The following is a 27,665-nucleotide window of genomic DNA, read 5'->3' on the forward strand; positions in this document are numbered from 1 at the left end:
GCTCCTAATATTTAGGATGGGTTCAAATGCAGTAATTTAATTTCACTACATTGTACTGTGTATGTGCTGAATAAGAATTAAGTTTTGTTTTGCATTTAGTTTTGTTGAACGATGTGTTGTACTTTATCATGTGTTCATCGTCTGCAAATTAAATTAAAAGTATTAGAGTCAAAAACACAATAATTCCCTCTGAAATACAATGCAGTAGAAACAAAAAAAATGGAAATACTGCGGTAACATATAAGTGCAAGTTTATATACTTAGTTACATTTCACAGCTATATGTCACACACACATGGATTCTGAGATCAAATGAAGTCAGAGGTAAAAACGCTGTGAAATGAAATTTTGTGCAGAATGATTTGCCTGTCAGTGGGCCCGCTATAAAAGATCTTCTGTCTTTTAAGTCAAACCTACATCCTGCTGTACAATCAGATTCCTTCTGATCACTAGAAATTAGTGCTGTCAGTTAAGCGCGTTATTAACGGCGTTAACGCAAACCCATTTTAACGGCGTACATTTTTTTATCGCGAGATTAACGTTCTTTTTGTCATAGCAAACTTTGTAGTTTTTTTCACATGCTGTTGCAACAACTAGTAATTACAACACCACACCGGATCTAACTAGACCGGACACAAAACAACACGCACGCCGCACACACTTGTTTGGGCTTGCGAGCCGGCCAAAGAGTAGTAGGCTAACTGTTTTGAGTGGATGGTGAGCATGAGACGCCGAAATGGATGCCAATAAGATTCTGAATGGAAAGTTTACTTTTAAAAAGTTGCCAAATGGTTCCATTGACAAGACCAAAGTGATCTGTGTGTTTCATCGTTGTGAACTGAGCTATCATCGCAGCACGTCCAGTCTGAAATACCACTTGATGGCCAAGCACACAGCTGATGCCAATTCTCCGCCCCCTTGTCAAAGACAGGCGACAAAAGCACAAAGCAAGCCGATCCTCTTTTCCATGTTGATAAGAGCATTAAAATGAGAAAAAATAATTGGACAAAAAGAAATCTAGGGACATTTAGAATAGATAAAAATGTGCGATGAATTGCGAGTTAACTATGACATTAATGCGATTAATCGCGATTAAATATTTTAATCGTTTGACAGCACTACTATAAACATTTGGCCTCCGTTCCATTCTGACTACGTTGTGGTCTTACTGACAGCCAACTCCCCAAGCAACTTAGAAAACATAATCATTTATTGAAATTATTGACCAACGTGTATACTGGAATACGAAGACATATAGAAACATGTTTGCAACACTGTATGGACAGTTCAATTTAGGCTATACAGCTTATATAGGTTCACTGATTTCCATTTCTTTTTAAATAAATATATACATAAGTGCATACATATGTATGGACTGTCTTTGTGAGACACACTTTCAAGCAAAAATAGCATCACGTCACACAGCAATGTCCTCTGTATGGGGAGGGGGACCCCTCTTCAGGTCAATGAATAACCTCAACTCCACAAAATGCACAGAGAAAGAAACGCTAGAACACCTGCACTGCAAATCTGAATCCATCTTGTAAAGGCTGTTCATCTGTAGCAATCTCTCTTATTCTATTTATTAATAACTATTTCAATTTAACATAATAATTTCACTTATTTCCAAAGCAGAACAGTCCGTTTCAGACGAGTCCTTTAACATGCCATCTGCTGCTTTCTGCTAAAAAATAAATCCGCAAAGCATGTGCAACAATTGTGAAAATAAGTGGAATTATAATTATCTCGTATATAGTCTGTGAGAATAGATAGATTTGAAGTCTGAATATGAGACGTCAGTACTTCGTTGCGCGGTGGCGTCTTCCTCCTCTTGTCGGACTGATCAACATTGTTGATTAGATCGAACTGAGGTTGTATTTCTGTCATGGCAGTTATAGGATGGAGTGCTGCGATTATCCCATTTCAGTCCGGGTACAAAAGGAAGCCGGAAAATGTGCTGTATTTGTTGTTGTTTCCGCCGTGCGCCTTGCCGCCGTCCAGTTTGACATAAATCTCGTCTCCGGAGTCCAGATGCAGGACGACGCTGTTGCTGGCGTAATCGTAGTTCTGGTCGGCGTCCTGCGCTATGGCGCTGGCTCGGACCTGCAAATTGAGAGAGAGAGAGAGCTTTGAGTATATGCACCAAGTGCGCGCTGAGCCTAAAATAACTCAAATCAATAAACCCCTGGCATTCATGTCACAGTTATCGACAAAGCGCGAGCATTTAGCATGTATAGACAGACGTAGCCTATTGACTAAACGGGATAAAATAAAGAACCAACATCGTGACCACAGTCATGGACTTTAGATTACTTTGAGTGCGCTCTACATATCTGCCTAGGCTCTTTTGCGCAATGGAGAGCTGATTCACACACGAGGCAAGAACTTGAATTCATTTGTTTCATCAGCACGTACATAGCGCACGGTTTAAAACACATTATTTAGCCTACCTGTCCGTTTTTGCACAAGTCTGCCCACATGCTTGTCCCGTCTCCTCCGCGCATCAGCACATGATAGGTGAAGTAGTAAATCCCAGCCACTTGGCATGTGAACTTGCCGGTTGTCGGGTCATAGTGGTTCCCCAGGTTCGTGACAACGTCGTCGAACCTTAACACTTCGTATCCCTCGTGAGGATTTTTTAGACCCACATAAAACGCTATCTTTGCCCCGCCGATAGCAGAGCCGAGCTCTCCACTGGTGTCGGTCTGCGCTGTGCCCACTACCCTGGGATGCCCTGTCTTTTCAGAATCTCCTCTGTCCCCCGGCGGCCCTCTCGGACCTGGTGGCCCCGGTTCGCCTGGCGGCCCCCTCGGTCCGGGTTTCCCCGGCCGACCCGGCTCGCCTTTAGTCCCTTGAACAAAGGCCGGAGAAGGGACTGCGCTGAGCTCCTGCATGACCTCCAGAGCCGTGGCGCTCGGTTTGGGGTTGTACGGGTCACAGATCATCCGACAGGTGCCCATCATCTCGTAGTGCGCATCGGTTCTGAAAGTTTGGACCAGCAGGGGAATCGCGATGATGAGTGCCAAAACCATGACGATGCCAACCACGGCGGCGACGATTCTCTTCCTCTGGAGAGTCCGAGAAGCGAGCGCTAAAAAGTCCGTTTTGCTTTGAGACGTAATGGTGGAAGGTAGTAAGGGCTAAACACCACGGAAAACAGAGACTGGACCAGAACGGAGTCACTCAACCCCAAAGAGAGAGAGAGAGAGAGAGGGAGAGAGAGAGAGAGAGAGAGAGAGAGAAACAAACGCGATGTAACCCTTAAGCCCAGTTCCACCCTGCAGCGTTTAGCGCGGTGCCAGTGTCACTTGGCGTCACACAGTTGACAGGGGAAATATTCGTTTTGGCATTGCTGGACGCGGCGGATCTCCGAGCAGAAGGAGGCTCCCAGCGGTTTTTGTTCGTGTGCCACAAGAGAGATGCTGACGTAACAAGTTCGGGGCAAAGCCTGTTGCAATTTGGATTTAGACTCCAACAATAATCATGTCATCTTTATGTATGAATTATAAATCCCTCGAGGAAAAGGATCAGGAAGCATTACTGACACTTTTTTTCTAGCAGTCTGAGACATTTCCTCTTTTATCTCCCTACTTTATAGAAAAATCATCTTAATGCAGATTATGTCCTTGAGAGAGGGGGCTGAATAAATTGGTATTGTTCTTAACTACAATCTGTATGAAAAGGTGTTTCCACGTTTGGAGATATACAAGATTACATGCTTATTTATTGTATGTGCCCAACATAATAAAAAGAACTAGCCTTTATTAACTTTTGTTTCAACTAAAGTTATTGTATTTTATAATAACTTATAATCTATTTTGATACAACACATCTCTATATACACAGTGATGAGCAGGTATGTCATATAAAGACAGATACTGTATTGCACCTGTCATCAAGAGGAGTCTCACTCAGCTTGCAAGAACAGTTTCAGTGTCTTCTGTGGCTCTGAATGAGCTTTTCAGAGAAAACCTAGATGACAGGGGCGGAGCCAGATGTAGTAAACATCTGGGGCTTAGCCCAAACCTAGGGTGGTCCGGGGACATGCTCCCCTGGGGAGATTTCTTTCCCCAATTGTACTCCAATTGAATCCACATCCACAGTCTCAGCTTTCCTCTCAGACCCAGATTCTTGCAATTCCAAGACTGTATGAACCCCTGTATGCAGACGTATTCAAAAACACCCTTTTAGAAGAGGCAAAAATAACATATTTATATGGCCTCAAACTTGTGGGTACCTATAGATCCTGTTTTCATTCAGATATATTGAGGTCAGAGGTCAAGGCAATGGCAGTTTTTCCCTCGCTAAAATGTATCTTATGTTTGGAGCGTTGTTTAGCCCACTTTCCAAAATGATAGCAAAGCATGGATTCCCTGATACCAATACATTGCTCTAGCTTTAAAACAGAACCAGCTACAGCCTCTAAAAGTCAGCCAAAATTATTCAGGATTTTGAGATTTTGAGAAAATATTCAGGGCCGGAGCCCAGAATATAATTTGACAGACATGGCCGTGCAGATCTCATGAAATGCTACGTAGTGTATATTAAGATTTAATCATAATGGGACGTGTAGGATCCAGAAAAAAAGTCAGGATAGCTCAGCCTTTACTGCTTCAATTTTGATTATTCTTGTTTTAATTAGTCTCTTCTTTTATTTTATTTTTTTACATATATTTATTCAGGGAAGGTTCACTGAGAGGAAGCCTCTCTTTGGCATCACACACAGTTCCACATTCATACCTGGAAGCTGCCCAGTACAACCACAGTCTGATCTGCTGCCACTGAGCAGCTCCACTGGAGCAGTTGGGGTTAAGGGCCTTGCTGAAAGGCACCTCAGTGGTGGTAATGAGGGAGGGACAAGCGCTGCTCTTTCACTTTCCCCACCCAGATTTTTTTCATCCTGTCGGTCTGGGGATTGAACCGAAGACCTCCCAGTCACAAGCTCCTTTAAGCTTTTAACATTTAGGCCACCACTGTCCCCTGAATGCCCTGACTTTATGGAAGTACAATACTAAATCACTGGAATTATGCTTCATTAACATAACAGATATGTTTTGACACGTGCCTTTCCCATTTGTTTCTCCTTCCTCTCATATAAAGGCAGACTGATGACCAGGTGTTAAACAGTGTATTGATTATTATAGGATTAGTTACAAGAATCATTAAGAATCATTTTGTTATCAAGTCAGAACTTCCATTAAAAGGGTTGGTTCACTAAAATTATAAAAACAACAAACATGTTTTTGTTGTTTTACTTACTTATCTCTAGTGGTATCTAACCATTTAGATAGTTTGGGTTGTACTCGTCCAGGTTTAGAGATGTCTGTCTCTGAGATTAATTTAATGCATAAATCTTAGCATGTCTCAGCAGGCTAAGCTAGCAGCTAATAAAGCGCCTGTGTCGATTCCCAGGAGCTTCCCCACCCTGCTGATGATTGCCAGACACATATACACCCACACACATGAGAATACACAAGCACAGACCCAAGTGTTGCTGCACAAGCAGATCCATGAACATAATCCATGCAGAAAAGTGCACTGACACACACACAGGAAGCCACAGAGTCCCCACAGTGTTACCACACTCCCTGATGGGCACAAATGAAATCATTCTATGTTGGTAATTAACATCCTTTCTGATTTGAGAACAAAGTTTAAATAAACAGACTTACTCTCAGCTTGATTTTCCGCAACTTGCGCGTGTGTGTGTGTGTGTGTGTGTGTGTGTGTGTGTGTGTGTACTTTTTTTCCTGAATACAGATGTCTACATTCCAACATCTGGGTGACGTTGATTCTTTTGTGAACTTTGAATTAAGATTTGGGTAGCAACCCAATGACTTCAGATAAGAATTAAAAATCACAGATGCCAGCACAGTGACGATTCCCCCACTACATTCTCAGGTGAATGGTAGTTACATGGCGCATTCATCTTAATTGCATGAAGGGCATTATGTGGACACTTACAAACAGAACATTCCTTTTGTGAAACTGTTTCAAAGTTGTTAAATTGAAACCCTTTCCCAGCAAAAAGAGTGGCATTTTCCCCTTAGGGTTCATCCGGGATGTAAAAGCCGGATCTCTCACACCCTTAGCGAAAATCATACCCCTAGTCAAATAAACCACAAAAAGCATACTGACTGCTATTTTCTGTTAAGGAAATAGGGCTCAAGGTTGTATTTGACATGAAAGCAATGGTCTTTCAGGACTTTTTTAGGCAGGCACTAAGGTCCTTCCCAACAAGGCCATGCCCTGAATATCTCCCAAGATTATCAAGTGGTACCTTCACTATATAGGTACAGCTGTTGTTTTTTCACTTCCTCTTTAAAATGTCTGAGCTGATAAACTGTCCTTACAAGAGATCCGAGACATCCAGTGAAAGGAAGTCATTTTGATGGCTTGGTATATCCACGGTTGCATTCCTATGGTCAATACCTAGTGACTTGGCCATGCCTGACGGTTAGAACGCTTATCGACTGCTGAGAGATTTGTCTTCAGTTTTCCAATAAAATCAAAGAAGTTTAATGGCTTTACTGCCTAATACCCATTCTTCTACTTTTTGCGTGAACAAATATGCCTATTTTCCACCATCTGGGTGAACTTTATTCTGTTGTCTACTTTAAATTAAGGATTCGGTGCTAACACAATGACTTCCGATAAGAAGTCAAATTGATGGATTCCGGCACAATCACCATTTCGGTATAACATTCTCTGGTGCACGTTAGTTACCTGGCATTTTATCTTAATTGCGGATAAATGTGGACATTTATTACGAGCATAGTCCTTTTGAGACTCCGTTTCAAAATGTTTTTTCAAACCCCATATACAGATGAGGGAGATTGTTCCCCTAGATTTGACCTCTCGCACCCTAAGCCAGAATCATACCCCTAGACCAACGAGCCACATAAAACACATTTTTTTGCAATTTTCCATCAAGGAAATAAAGCCTCGGTCTGTTACTGGCTCAAAAGGCAATGGTCAAGATGTTTGTTTGGCATGGGTTCTTTCCATGGCGCCACTGTCTGCCACTGACAGTTATTTTGCAATCTAAAAATGAACGTCCTACTGTTTTGGGAACAATTGTTGGCAGTGGGAAGGATAATGGCTCTTTACAATGAATATACAAAAGGAGTTGCTCACAGGTTCAGCCCAGGTAAATGACACACGGACCAAAACCTACTCACTGGCTGCAGGTTACAATGTATTTCATGACTGTGCATTTGTTTTTAAATGAATGGTAAATGAACTTATTTAAAAAGTAGTTTTAGACCTCTGCTGGAATTTGTTAAAACCTGATCTTACCCATTTTGACAAACTGCTTTGATCACTTGAGGTTAATCAATAAAGTCTTAGAGATGTACCTTTCACAAACCCTTTAATCTGCTCCATTGTTTTTGAACAGTTCATTTACAATCTAAAAATGTACGTCCTACTGTTTTGGGAACAATTGTTGGTAGTGGGAGGGGTACTGGCTCTTTACAGTGAATATGCAAAAGGTCTTGTTCACAGGTTGAGCCCAGGTAAATGCTCGGCCCGTACACACACAGACCTAAACCTGCTCATTTGCTGCTGGTTACAATATTGTAAGATAAATTATGCCATCGAACTATGGCAAGGAGTGAAACGTGTTGATATATATTAATAAACTATTGGCTTTTTACTTGCAAAGGTTTTATTGCACTGACATTAACAAGCGGACTGTCAGTTACCATCCCTGTCTGTCCACTTGCGGAGGGCTAAAAGCACACAGGTAGTGTGGCCGAGCGGTCTAAGGCACTGGATTAAGGCTCAAGTCTCTCAGGAGGCGTGGGTTCAAATCCCACCACTGCCATTTCAGAAAGTATGGTAAAACAACTGACTTTATGGCCTGAAATAACTATAAGCTTTACAGAAATCTTATAACATAGCTTGTTGAACTTGTCTGAAGAAACTGAAATGATAAGTGACAACTTGGTAACCTCCTTGCAGACTCTTTCATTTATATCTGTACTCACATTGCCCTTTTTCCCTTTTTTAAAAAGACCACACAATCACAAGTGTTCAATGTGAAATATGCATGTATTGCCACTAGTGTCCAATGTTATAATAAGCATTTATTATGGAGTGGAAAACATTCCTAAACCAGAGGTCGATCGATTGAAACTATCCTCTGCTAATAATAATTGAATTTGATCACATTGCCATGTTTTAGTAGATTTAGCATCCACTGACACAAGTTTGTCCTAAGTGAAATGTCTTCACTATTTATTGCTTCAGTGTACACCCTCAAGACTCTAGGAGGAAATCAGGAAACTCACAAAAAAGATTATTGCAAGGTCCATCAAATGCTTAACTTTGTAAGCTACTGAAATCTTGGTTGCCACAGGTTCCCAAACATTCCCATATTAGATGAACCACACATTTTCAAGCCCCTTGTCCTGAAAAGCAGAGCAGAGTGGCGCAGCCGAAGCGTGCTGGGCCCATAACCCAGAGGTTCATGGATCGAAAGCATCTTCTGCTTCTTACAATGCTTCAGTTTGGTAGGATTTATATATCCCTTCTATCTATGTTCACATTTCCATGTGACAAAGCATCTGTTGCCACAAGTGTCCAAAGTGAAATGTCTCCACCTGCATTCTGACAAACTGCTTTGATCACTTGAGGTTAATCAGCAAAGTCTTAGATATGTACCTATCACCTGCTCCATTGTTTCTGGACAGTTCATTTACAATCTAAAAATGTACGTCCTACTGTTTTGGGAACAATTGTTGGTAGTGGGAGGGGTACTGGCTCTTTACAGTGAATACACAAAAGGAGTTGCTCACAGGTTGAGCCCAGGTAAATGCTCGGCCCATACACACACAGACCTTAACCTGCTCATTTGCTGCTGGTTACAATATCATAAGATAAATTATGCTAGAAAAATGTGGCAAGGAGTGAAACGTGTTGATAACTTGTATTAATAAACTATTGGCTTTTTATTTTTCTATTATGGAAAAAGGTGTCCCTCAAGGATCATCGTTGGGGCCTCTCTTATTCTCAATCTTCATCAATGATCTCCCCCAAGTTTGTTCCGATTGTTCTATACATTTATACGCTGATGACACAGTGATATATACTTCTGATACTATGGTATCTAAGATACAGAACAATCTTCAATATGATTTCAAAACTATTCAAAAATGGCTCCAATGTAATGATCTTCTGTTGAATAAGAAAAAATCATACTGCATGCTTTTCCCAACAAGACCTGCTGCCTTGAATCAGACTAACCTGTTAATTAACTTCTTAGATGGCACCCCTCTTGGGAGAGTAAATGGATATAAATACCTTGGCCTTTGGCTTGACTCTCAACTCTCCTTCAAAGTACACATAAACACTATTGTAAGAAAGTTAAATCGCATACTAAGGATGTTGTATCGCTCTAACAATTGTTTTACACAGCTGATAAGGTTAAGAATTGTGAAACAACTACTATTTCCAATTATAGACTACACTGATGCAATATATCAGAACACTACTGAGACCAATCTTAAGCCTCTGACTGTTGTTTTTAATAGTATCTGTAGATTTGTGTTGCGATGCCCCTACAGAACACATCATTGTGTCCTGTGTTCCTCATTGAATATCTTGTCACCTAACCCTAGGAGACAGTTTCACTGGATTCAGATTATTTTCAAATGCATATTTTCAAATGCATATTAACTATCCACTTTATTTGAAACAATATCTAACACCGTACCAAACAATTTATAGTTTGAGACACACTGACTTCTTATCCTTTAATGTGCCTCGCATTTTCAAAGAAAGTGGCAGGCGTTCATTTAAATTTAAAGCTCCATTCGATTGGAATAGCTTGCCTGGGTCACTAAGATTAATCACATCTTTGAGATCCTTCAAGACATCTTTGTTTATCTATTTGCAAACAAGCAATTGTTGTAAATGCTTTCCATGAAGCTTGATTGCCTTCTGGTGTAATTGTTAATTGTTTTTTTGGTTATCTGATTTTTCATTGTTTTCTTTTTCCGGTATTTCTCTCTTTTGTTCTTAATTACTCTCTATATATTTTGTAATGATCATTCTGGCGATGTCTGGGCAGGGGTGTGGGAGGTTAGTATGTGAGTGAATGTGTATGTTGTACTGTAATGTCTTGTCCTTTGTACTGTCCAGTCCTACCGAGGACCCTCTCGAAAATGAGATGACACATCTCAAGAGGTATTCCTCGTAAAATAAATAAATTGAAAAAAATATATACTTGCGAAGGTTTTATTGCACTGACATTAACAAGCGGACCGTCAGTTACCATCCCTGTGTGTCCACTTGCGGAGGGCTAAAAGCACACAGGTAGTGTGGCCGAGCGGTCTAAGGCGCTGGATTAAGGCTCCAGTCTCTCAGGAGGCATGGGTTCAAATCCCACCACTGCCATTTCAGAAAGTATGGTAAAACAACTGACTTTATGGCCTGAAATAACTATAAGCTTTACAGAATCTTATAACATAGCTTGTTGAACTTGTCTGAAGAAACTGAAATGATAAGTGGCAACTTGGTAACCTCCTTTCAGACTCTTTCATTTATATCTGTACTCACATTGCCCTTTTTCCCTTTTTTAAAAAGACCACACAATCACAAGTGTTCAATGTGAAATATGCATGTATTGCCACTAGTGTCCAATGTTATAATAAGCATTTATTATGGAGTGGAAAACATTCCTAAACCAGAGGTCGATCGATTGAAACTATCCTCTGCTAATAATAATTGAATTTGATCACATTGCCATGTTTTAGTAGATTTAGCATCCACTGACACAAGTTTGTCCTAAGTGAAATGTCTTCACTATTTATTGCTTCAGTGTACACCCTCAAGACTCTAGGAGGAAATCAGGAAACTCACAAAAAAGATTATTGCAAGGTCCATCAAATGCTTAACTTTGTAAGCTACTGAAATCTTGGTTGCCACAGGTTCCCAAACATTCCCATATTAGATGAACCACACATTTTCAAGCCCCTTGTCCTGAAAAGCAGAGCAGAGTGGCGCAGCCGAAGCGTGCTGGGCCCATAACCCAGAGGTTCATGGATCGAAAGCATCTTCTGCTTCTTACAATGCTTCAGTTTGGTAGGATTTCTATATCCCTTCTATCTATGTTCACATTTCCATGTGACAAAGCATCTGTTGCCACAAGTGTCCAAAGTGAAATGTCTCCACCTGCATTCTGACAAACTACTTTGATCACTTGAGGTTAATCAGCAAAGTCTTAGATATGTACCTATAACCTGCTCCATTGTTTCTGGACAGTTCATTTACAATCTAAAAATGTACGTCCTACTGTTTTGGGAACAATTGTTGGTAGTGGGAGGGGTACTGGCTCTTTACAGTGAATACACAAAAGGAGTTGCTCACAGCTTGAGCCCAGGTAAATGCTCGGCCCATACACACACAGACCTTAACCTGCTCATTTGCTGCTGGTTACAATATCATAAGATAAATTATGCTAGAAAAATGTGGCAAGGAGTGAAATGTGTTGATAACTTGTATTAATAAACTATTGGCTTTTTACTTTTCTATTATGGAAAAAGGTGTCCCTCAAGGATCATCGTTGGGGCCTCTCTTATTCTCAATCTTCGTCAATGATCTCCCCCAAGTTTGTTCCGATTGTTCTATACATTTATACGCTGATGACACAGTGATATATACTTCTCATACTATGGTATCTAAGATACAGAACAATCTTCAATATGATTTCAAAACAATTCAAAAATGGCTCCAATGTAATGATCTTCTGTTGAATAAGAAAAAATCATACTGCATGCTTTTCCCAACAAGACCTGCTGCCTTGAATCAGACTAACCTGTTAATTAACTTCTTAGATGGCACCCCTCTTGGGAGAGTAGATGAATATAAATACCTTGGCCTTTGGCTTGACTCTCATCTCTCCTTCAAAGTACACATAAACACTATTGTAAGAAAGTTAAATCGCATACTAAGGATGTTGTATCGCTCTAACAATTGTTTTACACAGCTGATAAGGTTAAGAATTGTGAAACAACTACTATTTCCAATTATAGACTACACTGATGCAGTATATCAGAACACTACTGAGACCAATCTTAAGCCTCTGACTGTTGTTTTTAATAGTATCTGTAGATTTGTGTTGCGATGCCCCTACAGAACACATCATTGTGTCCTGTATTCCTCATTGAATATCTTGTCACCTAACCCTAGGAGACAGTTTCACTGGTTTCAGATTATTTTCAAATGCATATTTTCAAATGCATATTAACTATCCACTTTATTTGAAACAATATCTAACACCGTACCAAACAATTTATAGTTTGAGACACACTGACTTCTTATCCTTTAATGTGCCTCGCATTTTCAAAGAAAGTGGCAGGCGTTCATTTAAATTTAAAGCTCCATTCGATTGGAATAGCTTGCCTGGGTCACTAAGATTAATCACATCTTTGAGATCCTTCAAGACATCTTTGTTTATCTATTTGCAAACAAGCAATTGTTGTAAATGCTTTCCATAATGCTTGATTGCCTTCTGGTGTAATTGTTAATTGTTTTTTTGGTTATCTGATTTTTCATTGTTTTCTCTCTCTTTTCAGTTTTCCGGTATTTCTCTCTTTTGTTCTTAATTACTCTCTATATATTTTGTAATGATCATTCTGGCGATGTCTGGGCAGGGGTGGGGGAGGTTAGTATGTGAGTGAATGTGTATGTTGTACTGTAATGTCTTGTCCTTTGTACTGTCCAGTCCTACCGAGGACCCTCTCGAAAATGAGATGACACATCTCAAGAGGTATTCCTCGTAAAATAAATAAATTGAAAAAAATATATACTTGCGAAGGTTTTATTGCACTGACATGAACAAGCGGACCGTCAGTTACGATCCCTGTGTGTCCACTTGCGGAGGGCTAAAAGCACACAGGTAGTGTGGCCGAGCGGTCTAAGGCGCTGGATTAAGGCTCCAGTCTCTCAGGAGGCGTGGGTTCAAATCCCACCACTGCCATTTCAGAAAGTATGGTAAAACAACTGACTTTATGGCCTGAAATAACTATAAGCTTTACAGAATCTTATAACATAGCTTGTTGAACTTGTCTGAAGAAACTGAAATGATAAGTGGCAACTTGGTAACCTCCTTGCAGACTCTTTCATTTATATCTGTACTCACATTGCCCTTTTTCCCTTTTTTAAAAAGACCACACAATCACAAGTGTTCAATGTGAAATATGCATGTATTGCCACTAGTGTCCAATGTTATAATAAGCATTTATTATGGAGTGGAAAACATTCCTAAACCAGAGGTCGATCGATTGAAACTATCCTCTGCTAATAATAATTGAATTTGATCACATTGCCATGTTTTAGTAGATTTAGCATCCACTGACACAAGTTTGTCCTAAGTGAAATGTCTTCACTATTTATTGCTTCAGTGTACACCCTCAAGACTCTAGGAGGAAATCAGGAAACTCACAAAAAAGATTATTGCAAGGTCCATCAAATGCTTAACTTTGTAAGCTACTGAAATCTTGGTTGCCACAGGTTCCCAAACATTCCCATATTAGATGAACCACACATTTTCAAGCCCCTTGTCCTGAAAAGCAGAGCAGAGTGGCGCAGCCGAAGCGTGCTGGGCCCATAACCCAGAGGTTCATGGATCGAAAGCATCTTCTGCTTCTTACAAGGCTTCAGTTTGGTAGGATTTCTATATCCCTTCTATCTATGTTCACATTTCCATGTGACAAAGCATCTGTTGCCACAAGTGTCCAAAGTGAAATGTCTCCACCTGCATTCTGACAAACTGCTTTGATCACTTGAGGTTAATCAGCAAAGTCTTAGATATGTACCTATCACCTGCTCCATTGTTTCTGGACAGTTCATTTACAATCTAAAAATGTACGTCCTACTGCTTTGGGAACAATTGTTGGTAGTGGGAGGGGTACTGGCTCTTTACAGTGAATACACAAAAGGAGTTGCTCACAGCTTGAGCCCAGGTAAATGCTCGGCCCATACACACACAGACCTTAACCTGCTCATTTGCTGCTGGTTACAATATCATAAGATAAATTATGCTAGAAAAATGTGGCAAGGAGTGAAATGTGTTGATAACTTGTATTAATAAACTATTGGCTTTTTACTTTTCTATTATGGAAAAAGGTGTCCCTCAAGGATCATCGTTGGGGCCTCTCTTATTCTCAATCTTCGTCAATGATCTCCCCCAAGTTTGTTCCGATTGTTCTATACATTTATACGCTGATGACACAGTGATATATACTTCTCATACTATGGTATCTAAGATACAGAACAATCTTCAATATGATTTCAAAACAATTCAAAAATGGCTCCAATGTAATGATCTTCTGTTGAATAAGAAAAAATCATACTGCATGCTTTTCCCAACAAGACCTGCTGCCTTGAATCAGACTAACCTGTTAATTAACTTCTTAGATGGCACCCCTCTTGGGAGAGTAGATGAATATAAATACCTTGGCCTTTGGCTTGACTCTCATCTCTCCTTCAAAGTACACATAAACACTATTGTAAGAAAGTTAAATCGCATACTAAGGATGTTGTATCGCTCTAACAATTGTTTTACACAGCTGATAAGGTTAAGAATTGTGAAACAACTACTATTTCCAATTATAGACTACACTGATGCAGTATATCAGAACACTACTGAGACCAATCTTAAGCCTCTGACTGTTGTTTTTAATAGTATCTGTAGATTTGTGTTGCGATGCCCCTACAGAACACATCATTGTGTCCTGTATTCCTCATTGAATATCTTGTCACCTAACCCTAGGAGACAGTTTCACTGGTTTCAGATTATTTTCAAATGCATATTTTCAAATGCATATTAACTATCCACTTTATTTGAAACAATATCTAACACCGTACCAAACAATTTATAGTTTGAGACACACTGACTTCTTATCCTTTAATGTGCCTCGCATTTTCAAAGAAAGTGGCAGGCGTTCATTTAAATTTAAAGCTCCATTCGATTGGAATAGCTTGCCTGGGTCACTAAGATTAATCACATCTTTGAGATCCTTCAAGACATCTTTGTTTATCTATTTGCAAACAAGCAATTGTTGTAAATGCTTTCCATAATGCTTGATTGCCTTCTGGTGTAATTGTTAATTGTTTTTTTGGTTATCTGATTTTTCATTGTTTTCTCTCTCTTTTCAGTTTTCCGGTATTTCTCTCTTTTGTTCTTAATTACTCTCTATATATTTTGTAATGATCATTCTGGCGATGTCTGGGCAGGGGTGGGGGAGGTTAGTATGTGAGTGAATGTGTATGTTGTACTGTAATGTCTTGTCCTTTGTACTGTCCAGTCCTACCGAGGACCCTCTCGAAAATGAGATGACACATCTCAAGAGGTATTCCTCGTAAAATAAATAAATTGAAAAAAATATATACTTGCGAAGGTTTTATTGCACTGACATGAACAAGCGGACCGTCAGTTACGATCCCTGTGTGTCCACTTGCGGAGGGCTAAAAGCACACAGGTAGTGTGGCCGAGCGGTCTAAGGCGCTGGATTAAGGCTCCAGTCTCTCAGGAGGCGTGGGTTCAAATCCCACCACTGCCATTTCAGAAAGTATGGTAAAACAACTGACTTTATGGCCTGAAATAACTATAAGCTTTACAGAATCTTATAACATAGCTTGTTGAACTTGTCTGAAGAAACTGAAATGATAAGTGGCAACTTGGTAACCTCCTTGCAGACTCTTTCATTTATATCTGTACTCACATTGCCCTTTTTCCCTTTTTTAAAAAGACCACACAATCACAAGTGTTCAATGTGAAATATGCATGTATTGCCACTAGTGTCCAATGTTATAATAAGCATTTATTATGGAGTGGAAAACATTCCTAAACCAGAGGTCGATCGATTGAAACTATCCTCTGCTAATAATAATTGAATTTGATCACATTGCCATGTTTTAGTAGATTTAGCATCCACTGACACAAGTTTGTCCTAAGTGAAATGTCTTCACTATTTATTGCTTCAGTGTACACCCTCAAGACTCTAGGAGGAAATCAGGAAACTCACAAAAAAGATTATTGCAAGGTCCATCAAATGCTTAACTTTGTAAGCTACTGAAATCTTGGTTGCCACAGGTTCCCAAACATTCCCATATTAGATGAACCACACATTTTCAAGCCCCTTGTCCTGAAAAGCAGAGCAGAGTGGCGCAGCCGAAGCGTGCTGGGCCCATAACCCAGAGGTTCATGGATCGAAAGCATCTTCTGCTTCTTACAAGGCTTCAGTTTGGTAGGATTTCTATATCCCTTCTATCTATGTTCACATTTCCATGTGACAAAGCATCTGTTGCCACAAGTGTCCAAAGTGAAATGTCTCCACCTGCATTCTGACAAACTGCTTTGATCACTTGAGGTTAATCAGCAAAGTCTTAGATATGTACCTATCACCTGCTCCATTGTTTCTGGACAGTTCATTTACAATCTAAAAATGTACGTCCTACTGCTTTGGGAACAATTGTTGGTAGTGGGAGGGGTACTGGCTCTTTACAGTGAATACACAAAAGGAGTTGCTCACAGCTTGAGCCCAGGTAAATGCTCGGCCCATACACACACAGACCTTAACCTGCTCATTTGCTGCTGGTTACAATATCATAAGATAAATTATGCTAGAAAAATGTGGCAAGGAGTGAAATGTGTTGATAACTTGTATTAATAAACTATTGGCTTTTTACTTTTCTATTATGGAAAAAGGTGTCCCTCAAGGATCATCGTTGGGGCCTCTCTTATTCTCAATCTTCGTCAATGATCTCCCCCAAGTTTGTTCCGATTGTTCTATACATTTATACGCTGATGACACAGTGATATATACTTCTCATACTATGGTATCTAAGATACAGAACAATCTTCAATATGATTTCAAAACAATTCAAAAATGGCTCCAATGTAATGATCTTCTGTTGAATAAGAAAAAATCATACTGCATGCTTTTCCCAACAAGACCTGCTGCCTTGAATCAGACTAACCTGTTAATTAACTTCTTAGATGGCACCCCTCTTGGGAGAGTAGATGAATATAAATACCTTGGCCTTTGGCTTGACTCTCATCTCTCCTTCAAAGTACACATAAACACTATTGTAAGAAAGTTAAATCGCATACTAAGGATGTTGTATCGCTCTAACAATTGTTTTACACAGCTGATAAGGTTAAGAATTGTGAAACAACTACTATTTCCAATTATAGACTACACTGATGCAGTATATCAGAACACTACTGAGACCAATCTTAAGCCTCTGACTGTTGTTTTTAATAGTATCTGTAGATTTGTGTTGCGATGCCCCTACAGAACACATCATTGTGTCCTGTATTCCTCATTGAATATCTTGTCACCTAACCCTAGGAGACAGTTTCACTGGTTTCAGATTATTTTCAAATGCATATTTTCAAATGCATATTAACTATCCACTTTATTTGAAACAATATCTAACACCGTACCAAACAATTTATAGTTTGAGACACACTGACTTCTTATCCTTTAATGTGCCTCGCATTTTCAAAGAAAGTGGCAGGCGTTCATTTAAATTTAAAGCTCCATTCGATTGGAATAGCTTGCCTGGGTCACTAAGATTAATCACATCTTTGAGATCCTTCAAGACATCTTTGTTTATCTATTTGCAAACAAGCAATTGTTGTAAATGCTTTCCATAATGCTTGATTGCCTTCTGGTGTAATTGTTAATTGTTTTTTTGGTTATCTGATTTTTCATTGTTTTCTCTCTCTTTTCAGTTTTCCGGTATTTCTCTCTTTTGTTCTTAATTACTCTCTATATATTTTGTAATGATCATTCTGGCGATGTCTGGGCAGGGGTGGGGGAGGTTAGTATGTGAGTGAATGTGTATGTTGTACTGTAATGTCTTGTCCTTTGTACTGTCCAGTCCTACCGAGGACCCTCTCGAAAATGAGATGACACATCTCAAGAGGTATTCCTCGTAAAATAAATAAATTGAAAAAAATATATACTTGCGAAGGTTTTATTGCACTGACATGAACAAGCGGACCGTCAGTTACGATCCCTGTGTGTCCACTTGCGGAGGGCTAAAAGCACACAGGTAGTGTGGCCGAGCGGTCTAAGGCGCTGGATTAAGGCTCCAGTCTCTCAGGAGGCGTGGGTTCAAATCCCACCACTGCCATTTCAGAAAGTATGGTAAAACAACTGACTTTATGGCCTGAAATAACTATAAGCTTTACAGAATCTTATAACATAGCTTGTTGAACTTGTCTGAAGAAACTGAAATGATAAGTGGCAACTTGGTAACCTCCTTGCAGACTCTTTCATTTATATCTGTACTCACATTGCCCTTTTTCCCTTTTTTAAAAAGACCACACAATCACAAGTGTTCAATGTGAAATATGCATGTATTGCCACTAGTGTCCAATGTTATAATAAGCATTTATTATGGAGTGGAAAACATTCCTAAACCAGAGGTCGATCGATTGAAACTATCCTCTGCTAATAATAATTGAATTTGATCACATTGCCATGTTTTAGTAGATTTAGCATCCACTGACACAAGTTTGTCCTAAGTGAAATGTCTTCACTATTTATTGCTTCAGTGTACACCCTCAAGACTCTAGGAGGAAATCAGGAAACTCACAAAAAAGATTATTGCAAGGTCCATCAAATGCTTAACTTTGTAAGCTACTGAAATCTTGGTTGCCACAGGTTCCCAAACATTCCCATATTAGATGAACCACACATTTTCAAGCCCCTTGTCCTGAAAAGCAGAGCAGAGTGGCGCAGCCGAAGCGTGCTGGGCCCATAACCCAGAGGTTCATGGATCGAAAGCATCTTCTGCTTCTTACAAGGCTTCAGTTTGGTAGGATTTCTATATCCCTTCTATCTATGTTCACATTTCCATGTGACAAAGCATCTGTTGCCACAAGTGTCCAAAGTGAAATGTCTCCACCTGCATTCTGACAAACTGCTTTGATCACTTGAGGTTAATCAGCAAAGTCTTAGATATGTACCTATCACCTGCTCCATTGTTTCTGGACAGTTCATTTACAATCTAAAAATGTACGTCCTACTGCTTTGGGAACAATTGTTGGTAGTGGGAGGGGTACTGGCTCTTTACAGTGAATACACAAAAGGAGTTGCTCACAGCTTGAGCCCAGGTAAATGCTCGGCCCATACACACACAGACCTTAACCTGCTCATTTGCTGCTGGTTACAATATCATAAGATAAATTATGCTAGAAAAATGTGGCAAGGAGTGAAATGTGTTGATAACTTGTATTAATAAACTATTGGCTTTTTACTTTTCTATTATGGAAAAAGGTGTCCCTCAAGGATCATCGTTGGGGCCTCTCTTATTCTCAATCTTCGTCAATGATCTCCCCCAAGTTTGTTCCGATTGTTCTATACATTTATACGCTGATGACACAGTGATATATACTTCTCATACTATGGTATCTAAGATACAGAACAATCTTCAATATGATTTCAAAACAATTCAAAAATGGCTCCAATGTAATGATCTTCTATTGAATAAGAAAAAATCATACTGCATGCTTTTCCCAACAAGACCTGCTGCCTTGAATCAGACTAACCTGTTAATTAACTTCTTAGATGGCACCCCTCTTGGGAGAGTAGATGAATATAAATACCTTGGCCTTTGGCTTGACTCTCAACTCTCCTTCAAAGTACACATAAACACTATTGTAAGAAAGTTAAATCGCATACTAAGGATGTTGTATCGCTCTAACAATTGTTTTACACAGCTGATAAGGTTAAGAATTGTGAAACAACTACTATTTCCAATTATAGACTACACTGATGCAGTATATCAGAACACTACTGAGACCAATCTTAAGCCTCTGACTGTTGTTTTTAATAGTATCTGTAGATTTGTGTTGCGATGCCCCTACAGAACACATCATTGTGTCCTGTATTCCTCATTGAATATCTTGTCACCTAACCCTAGGAGACAGTTTCACTGGTTTCAGATTATTTTCAAATGCATATTTTCAAATGCATATTAACTATCCACTTTATTTGAAACAATATCTAACACCGTACCAAACAATTTATAGTTTGAGACACACTGACTTCTTATCCTTTAATGTGCCTCGCATTTTCAAAGAAAGTGGCAGGCGTTCATTTAAATTTAAAGCTCCATTCGATTGGAATAGCTTGCCTGGGTCACTAAGATTAATCACATCTTTGAGATCCTTCAAGACATCTTTGTTTATCTATTTGCAAACAAGCAATTGTTGTAAATGCTTTCCATAATGCTTGATTGCCTTCTGGTGTAATTGTTAATTGTTTTTTTGGTTATCTGATTTTTCATTGTTTTCTCTCTCTTTTCAGTTTTCCGGTATTTCTCTCTTTTGTTCTTAATTACTCTCTATATATTTTGTAATGATCATTCTGGCGATGTCTGGGCAGGGGTGGGGGAGGTTAGTATGTGAGTGAATGTGTATGTTGTACTGTAATGTCTTGTCCTTTGTACTGTCCAGTCCTACCGAGGACCCTCTCGAAAATGAGATGACACATCTCAAGAGGTATTCCTCGTAAAATAAATAAATTGAAAAAAATATATACTTGCGAAGGTTTTATTGCACTGACATGAACAAGCGGACCGTCAGTTACGATCCCTGTGTGTCCACTTGCGGAGGGCTAAAAGCACACAGGTAGTGTGGCCGAGCGGTCTAAGGCGCTGGATTAAGGCTCCAGTCTCTCAGGAGGCGTGGGTTCAAATCCCACCACTGCCATTTCAGAAAGTATGGTAAAACAACTGACTTTATGGCCTGAAATAACTATAAGCTTTACAGAATCTTATAACATAGCTTGTTGAACTTGTCTGAAGAAACTGAAATGATAAGTGGCAACTTGGTAACCTCCTTGCAGACTCTTTCATTTATATCTGTACTCACATTGCCCTTTTTCCCTTTTTTAAAAAGACCACACAATCACAAGTGTTCAATGTGAAATATGCATGTATTGCCACTAGTGTCCAATGTTATAATAAGCATTTATTATGGAGTGGAAAACATTCCTAAACCAGAGGTCGATCGATTGAAACTATCCTCTGCTAATAATAATTGAATTTGATCACATTGCCATGTTTTAGTAGATTTAGCATCCACTGACACAAGTTTGTCCTAAGTGAAATGTCTTCACTATTTATTGCTTCAGTGTACACCCTCAAGACTCTAGGAGGAAATCAGGAAACTCACAAAAAAGATTATTGCAAGGTCCATCAAATGCTTAACTTTGTAAGCTACTGAAATCTTGGTTGCCACAGGTTCCCAAACATTCCCATATTAGATGAACCACACATTTTCAAGCCCCTTGTCCTGAAAAGCAGAGCAGAGTGGCGCAGCCGAAGCGTGCTGGGCCCATAACCCAGAGGTTCATGGATCGAAAGCATCTTCTGCTTCTTACAAGGCTTCAGTTTGGTAGGATTTCTATATCCCTTCTATCTATGTTCACATTTCCATGTGACAAAGCATCTGTTGCCACAAGTGTCCAAAGTGAAATGTCTCCACCTGCATTCTGACAAACTGCTTTGATCACTTGAGGTTAATCAGCAAAGTCTTAGATATGTACCTATCACCTGCTCCATTGTTTCTGGACAGTTCATTTACAATCTAAAAATGTACGTCCTACTGCTTTGGGAACAATTGTTGGTAGTGGGAGGGGTACTGGCTCTTTACAGTGAATACACAAAAGGAGTTGCTCACAGCTTGAGCCCAGGTAAATGCTCGGCCCATACACACACAGACCTTAACCTGCTCATTTGCTGCTGGTTACAATATCATAAGATAAATTATGCTAGAAAAATGTGGCAAGGAGTGAAATGTGTTGATAACTTGTATTAATAAACTATTGGCTTTTTACTTTTCTATTATGGAAAAAGGTGTCCCTCAAGGATCATCGTTGGGGCCTCTCTTATTCTCAATCTTCGTCAATGATCTCCCCCAAGTTTGTTCCGATTGTTCTATACATTTATACGCTGATGACACAGTGATATATACTTCTCATACTATGGTATCTAAGATACAGAACAATCTTCAATATGATTTCAAAACAATTCAAAAATGGCTCCAATGTAATGATCTTCTATTGAATAAGAAAAAATCATACTGCATGCTTTTCCCAACAAGACCTGCTGCCTTGAATCAGACTAACCTGTTAATTAACTTCTTAGATGGCACCCCTCTTGGGAGAGTAGATGAATATAAATACCTTGGCCTTTGGCTTGACTCTCAACTCTCCTTCAAAGTACACATAAACACTATTGTAAGAAAGTTAAATCGCATACTAAGGATGTTGTATCGCTCTAACAATTGTTTTACACAGCTGATAAGGTTAAGAATTGTGAAACAACTACTATTTCCAATTATAGACTACACTGATGCAGTATATCAGAACACTACTGAGACCAATCTTAAGCCTCTGACTGTTGTTTTTAATAGTATCTGTAGATTTGTGTTGCGATGCCCCTACAGAACACATCATTGTGTCCTGTATTCCTCATTGAATATCTTGTCACCTAACCCTAGGAGACAGTTTCACTGGTTTCAGATTATTTTCAAATGCATATTTTCAAATGCATATTAACTATCCACTTTATTTGAAACAATATCTAACACCGTACCAAACAATTTATAGTTTGAGACACACTGACTTCTTATCCTTTAATGTGCCTCGCATTTTCAAAGAAAGTGGCAGGCGTTCATTTAAATTTAAAGCTCCATTCGATTGGAATAGCTTGCCTGGGTCACTAAGATTAATCACATCTTTGAGATCCTTCAAGACATCTTTGTTTATCTATTTGCAAACAAGCAATTGTTGTAAATGCTTTCCATAATGCTTGATTGCCTTCTGGTGTAATTGTTAATTGTTTTTTTGGTTATCTGATTTTTCATTGTTTTCTCTCTCTTTTCAGTTTTCCGGTATTTCTCTCTTTTGTTCTTAATTACTCTCTATATATTTTGTAATGATCATTCTGGCGATGTCTGGGCAGGGGTGGGGGAGGTTAGTATGTGAGTGAATGTGTATGTTGTACTGTAATGTCTTGTCCTTTGTACTGTCCAGTCCTACCGAGGACCCTCTCGAAAATGAGATGACACATCTCAAGAGGTATTCCTCGTAAAATAAATAAATTGAAAAAAATATATACTTGCGAAGGTTTTATTGCACTGACATGAACAAGCGGACCGTCAGTTACGATCCCTGTGTGTCCACTTGCGGAGGGCTAAAAGCACACAGGTAGTGTGGCCGAGCGGTCTAAGGCGCTGGATTAAGGCTCCAGTCTCTCAGGAGGCGTGGGTTCAAATCCCACCACTGCCATTTCAGAAAGTATGGTAAAACAACTGACTTTATGGCCTGAAATAACTATAAGCTTTACAGAATCTTATAACATAGCTTGTTGAACTTGTCTGAAGAAACTGAAATGATAAGTGGCAACTTGGTAACCTCCTTGCAGACTCTTTCATTTATATCTGTACTCACATTGCCCTTTTTCCCTTTTTTAAAAAGACCACACAATCACAAGTGTTCAATGTGAAATATGCATGTATTGCCACTAGTGTCCAATGTTATAATAAGCATTTATTATGGAGTGGAAAACATTCCTAAACCAGAGGTCGATCGATTGAAACTATCCTCTGCTAATAATAATTGAATTTGATCACATTGCCATGTTTTAGTAGATTTAGCATCCACTGACACAAGTTTGTCCTAAGTGAAATGTCTTCACTATTTATTGCTTCAGTGTACACCCTCAAGACTCTAGGAGGAAATCAGGAAACTCACAAAAAAGATTATTGCAAGGTCCATCAAATGCTTAACTTTGTAAGCTACTGAAATCTTGGTTGCCACAGGTTCCCAAACATTCCCATATTAGATGAACCACACATTTTCAAGCCCCTTGTCCTGAAAAGCAGAGCAGAGTGGCGCAGCCGAAGCGTGCTGGGCCCATAACCCAGAGGTTCATGGATCGAAAGCATCTTCTGCTTCTTACAAGGCTTCAGTTTGGTAGGATTTCTATATCCCTTCTATCTATGTTCACATTTCCATGTGACAAAGCATCTGTTGCCACAAGTGTCCAAAGTGAAATGTCTCCACCTGCATTCTGACAAACTGCTTTGATCACTTGAGGTTAATCAGCAAAGTCTTAGATATGTACCTATCACCTGCTCCATTGTTTCTGGACAGTTCATTTACAATCTAAAAATGTACGTCCTACTGCTTTGGGAACAATTGTTGGTAGTGGGAGGGGTACTGGCTCTTTACAGTGAATACACAAAAGGAGTTGCTCACAGCTTGAGCCCAGGTAAATGCTCGGCCCATACACACACAGACCTTAACCTGCTCATTTGCTGCTGGTTACAATATCATAAGATAAATTATGCTAGAAAAATGTGGCAAGGAGTGAAATGTGTTGATAACTTGTATTAATAAACTATTGGCTTTTTACTTTTCTATTATGGAAAAAGGTGTCCCTCAAGGATCATCGTTGGGGCCTCTCTTATTCTCAATCTTCGTCAATGATCTCCCCCAAGTTTGTTCCGATTGTTCTATACATTTATACGCTGATGACACAGTGATATATACTTCTCATACTATGGTATCTAAGATACAGAACAATCTTCAATATGATTTCAAAACAATTCAAAAATGGCTCCAATGTAATGATCTTCTATTGAATAAGAAAAAATCATACTGCATGCTTTTCCCAACAAGACCTGCTGCCTTGAATCAGACTAACCTGTTAATTAACTTCTTAGATGGCACCCCTCTTGGGAGAGTAGATGAATATAAATACCTTGGCCTTTGGCTTGACTCTCAACTCTCCTTCAAAGTACACATAAACACTATTGTAAGAAAGTTAAATCGCATACTAAGGATGTTGTATCGCTCTAACAATTGTTTTACACAGCTGATAAGGTTAAGAATTGTGAAACAACTACTATTTCCAATTATAGACTACACTGATGCAGTATATCAGAACACTACTGAGACCAATCTTAAGCCTCTGACTGTTGTTTTTAATAGTATCTGTAGATTTGTGTTGCGATGCCCCTACAGAACACATCATTGTGTCCTGTATTCCTCATTGAATATCTTGTCACCTAACCCTAGGAGACAGTTTCACTGGTTTCAGATTATTTTCAAATGCATATTTTCAAATGCATATTAACTATCCACTTTATTTGAAACAATATCTAACACCGTACCAAACAATTTATAGTTTGAGACACACTGACTTCTTATCCTTTAATGTGCCTCGCATTTTCAAAGAAAGTGGCAGGCGTTCATTTAAATTTAAAGCTCCATTCGATTGGAATAGCTTGCCTGGGTCACTAAGATTAATCACATCTTTGAGATCCTTCAAGACATCTTTGTTTATCTATTTGCAAACAAGCAATTGTTGTAAATGCTTTCCATAATGCTTGATTGCCTTCTGGTGTAATTGTTAATTGTTTTTTTGGTTATCTGATTTTTCATTGTTTTCTCTCTCTTTTCAGTTTTCCGGTATTTCTCTCTTTTGTTCTTAATTACTCTCTATATATTTTGTAATGATCATTCTGGCGATGTCTGGGCAGGGGTGGGGGAGGTTAGTATGTGAGTGAATGTGTATGTTGTACTGTAATGTCTTGTCCTTTGTACTGTCCAGTCCTACCGAGGACCCTCTCGAAAATGAGATGACACATCTCAAGAGGTATTCCTCGTAAAATAAATAAATTGAAAAAAATATATACTTGCGAAGGTTTTATTGCACTGACATGAACAAGCGGACCGTCAGTTACGATCCCTGTGTGTCCACTTGCGGAGGGCTAAAAGCACACAGGTAGTGTGGCCGAGCGGTCTAAGGCGCTGGATTAAGGCTCCAGTCTCTCAGGAGGCGTGGGTTCAAATCCCACCACTGCCATTTCAGAAAGTATGGTAAAACAACTGACTTTATGGCCTGAAATAACTATAAGCTTTACAGAATCTTATAACATAGCTTGTTGAACTTGTCTGAAGAAACTGAAATGATAAGTGGCAACTTGGTAACCTCCTTGCAGACTCTTTCATTTATATCTGTACTCACATTGCCCTTTTTCCCTTTTTTAAAAAGACCACACAATCACAAGTGTTCAATGTGAAATATGCATGTATTGCCACTAGTGTCCAATGTTATAATAAGCATTTATTATGGAGTGGAAAACATTCCTAAACCAGAGGTCGATCGATTGAAACTATCCTCTGCTAATAATAATTGAATTTGATCACATTGCCATGTTTTAGTAGATTTAGCATCCACTGACACAAGTTTGTCCTAAGTGAAATGTCTTCACTATTTATTGCTTCAGTGTACACCCTCAAGACTCTAGGAGGAAATCAGGAAACTCACAAAAAAGATTATTGCAAGGTCCATCAAATGCTTAACTTTGTAAGCTACTGAAATCTTGGTTGCCACAGGTTCCCAAACATTCCCATATTAGATGAACCACACATTTTCAAGCCCCTTGTCCTGAAAAGCAGAGCAGAGTGGCGCAGCCGAAGCGTGCTGGGCCCATAACCCAGAGGTTCATGGATCGAAAGCATCTTCTGCTTCTTACAAGGCTTCAGTTTGGTAGGATTTCTATATCCCTTCTATCTATGTTCACATTTCCATGTGACAAAGCATCTGTTGCCACAAGTGTCCAAAGTGAAATGTCTCCACCTGCATTCTGACAAACTGCTTTGATCACTTGAGGTTAATCAGCAAAGTCTTAGATATGTACCTATCACCTGCTCCATTGTTTCTGGACAGTTCATTTACAATCTAAAAATGTACGTCCTACTGCTTTGGGAACAATTGTTGGTAGTGGGAGGGGTACTGGCTCTTTACAGTGAATACACAAAAGGAGTTGCTCACAGCTTGAGCCCAGGTAAATGCTCGGCCCATACACACACAGACCTTAACCTGCTCATTTGCTGCTGGTTACAATATCATAAGATAAATTATGCTAGAAAAATGTGGCAAGGAGTGAAATGTGTTGATAACTTGTATTAATAAACTATTGGCTTTTTACTTTTCTATTATGGAAAAAGGTGTCCCTCAAGGATCATCGTTGGGGCCTCTCTTATTCTCAATCTTCGTCAATGATCTCCCCCAAGTTTGTTCCGATTGTTCTATACATTTATACGCTGATGACACAGTGATATATACTTCTCATACTATGGTATCTAAGATACAGAACAATCTTCAATATGATTTCAAAACAATTCAAAAATGGCTCCAATGTAATGATCTTCTATTGAATAAGAAAAAATCATACTGCATGCTTTTCCCAACAAGACCTGCTGCCTTGAATCAGACTAACCTGTTAATTAACTTCTTAGATGGCACCCCTCTTGGGAGAGTAGATGAATATAAATACCTTGGCCTTTGGCTTGACTCTCAACTCTCCTTCAAAGTACACATAAACACTATTGTAAGAAAGTTAAATCGCATACTAAGGATGTTGTATCGCTCTAACAATTGTTTTACACAGCTGATAAGGTTAAGAATTGTGAAACAACTACTATTTCCAATTATAGACTACACTGATGCAGTATATCAGAACACTACTGAGACCAATCTTAAGCCTCTGACTGTTGTTTTTAATAGTATCTGTAGATTTGTGTTGCGATGCCCCTACAGAACACATCATTGTGTCCTGTA

The 27,665-nt window shown here is 39.2% G+C and overlaps 1 protein-coding gene and 8 non-coding genes across 9 annotated transcripts; 8 read left to right on the forward strand and 1 right to left on the reverse strand.

The window, feature by feature from the left end:
- Positions 1-1,188: 1,188 nt before the first annotated feature.
- LOC116043223 (complement C1q-like protein 2) lies at positions 1,189-3,369 on the reverse strand. Its single transcript, XM_031289797.2, has 2 exons — positions 2,450-3,369; positions 1,189-2,102 (listed from the first exon to the last, which is right to left on the reverse strand). The coding sequence occupies exons 1-2, from the start codon at positions 3,029-3,031 to the stop codon at positions 1,923-1,925; spliced, it is 762 nt and encodes a 253-aa protein (XP_031145657.1). The 5' UTR covers positions 3,032-3,369; the 3' UTR covers positions 1,189-1,922.
- Positions 3,370-7,745: 4,376 nt separating this feature from the next.
- trnal-aag lies at positions 7,746-7,827 on the forward strand. The gene has a single exon. It is a non-coding gene; the product is annotated as a tRNA-Leu (tRNA).
- A 2,491-nt stretch (positions 7,828-10,318) lies between these two features.
- Positions 10,319-10,400, forward strand: trnal-aag. The gene has a single exon. It is a non-coding gene; the product is annotated as a tRNA-Leu (tRNA).
- A 2,502-nt stretch (positions 10,401-12,902) lies between these two features.
- trnal-aag lies at positions 12,903-12,984 on the forward strand. The gene has a single exon. It is a non-coding gene; the product is annotated as a tRNA-Leu (tRNA).
- Positions 12,985-15,486: 2,502 nt separating this feature from the next.
- On the forward strand, positions 15,487-15,568 carry trnal-aag. Its single transcript has one exon. It is a non-coding gene; the product is annotated as a tRNA-Leu (tRNA).
- Positions 15,569-18,070: 2,502 nt separating this feature from the next.
- Positions 18,071-18,152, forward strand: trnal-aag. Its single transcript has one exon. It is a non-coding gene; the product is annotated as a tRNA-Leu (tRNA).
- A 2,502-nt stretch (positions 18,153-20,654) lies between these two features.
- trnal-aag lies at positions 20,655-20,736 on the forward strand. Its single transcript has one exon. It is a non-coding gene; the product is annotated as a tRNA-Leu (tRNA).
- Positions 20,737-23,238: 2,502 nt separating this feature from the next.
- trnal-aag lies at positions 23,239-23,320 on the forward strand. Its single transcript has one exon. It is a non-coding gene; the product is annotated as a tRNA-Leu (tRNA).
- A 2,502-nt stretch (positions 23,321-25,822) lies between these two features.
- Positions 25,823-25,904, forward strand: trnal-aag. Its single transcript has one exon. It is a non-coding gene; the product is annotated as a tRNA-Leu (tRNA).
- The last annotated feature ends 1,761 nt before the right edge of the window (positions 25,905-27,665 follow it).

This window comes from Sander lucioperca, chromosome 8, assembly GCF_008315115.2.
Source record: "Sander lucioperca isolate FBNREF2018 chromosome 8, SLUC_FBN_1.2, whole genome shotgun sequence".
In the NCBI taxonomy this organism is placed as follows: domain Eukaryota; kingdom Metazoa; phylum Chordata; class Actinopteri; order Perciformes; family Percidae; genus Sander; species Sander lucioperca.

What these genes read in the sequence shown, in the direction of transcription:
- LOC116043223 (XM_031289797.2), bottom strand. Translation starts at nt 3,031, where the DNA reads ATGGTTTTGGCACTCATCATCGCGATTCCCCTGCTGGTCCAAACTTTC. An exon ending in ACTTGTGCAAAAACGGACAG is followed by an intron (nt 2,103 to 2,449) that starts GTAGGCTAAATA and finishes CTCAATTTGCAG; the next exon opens with GTCCGAGCCAGCGCCATAGC.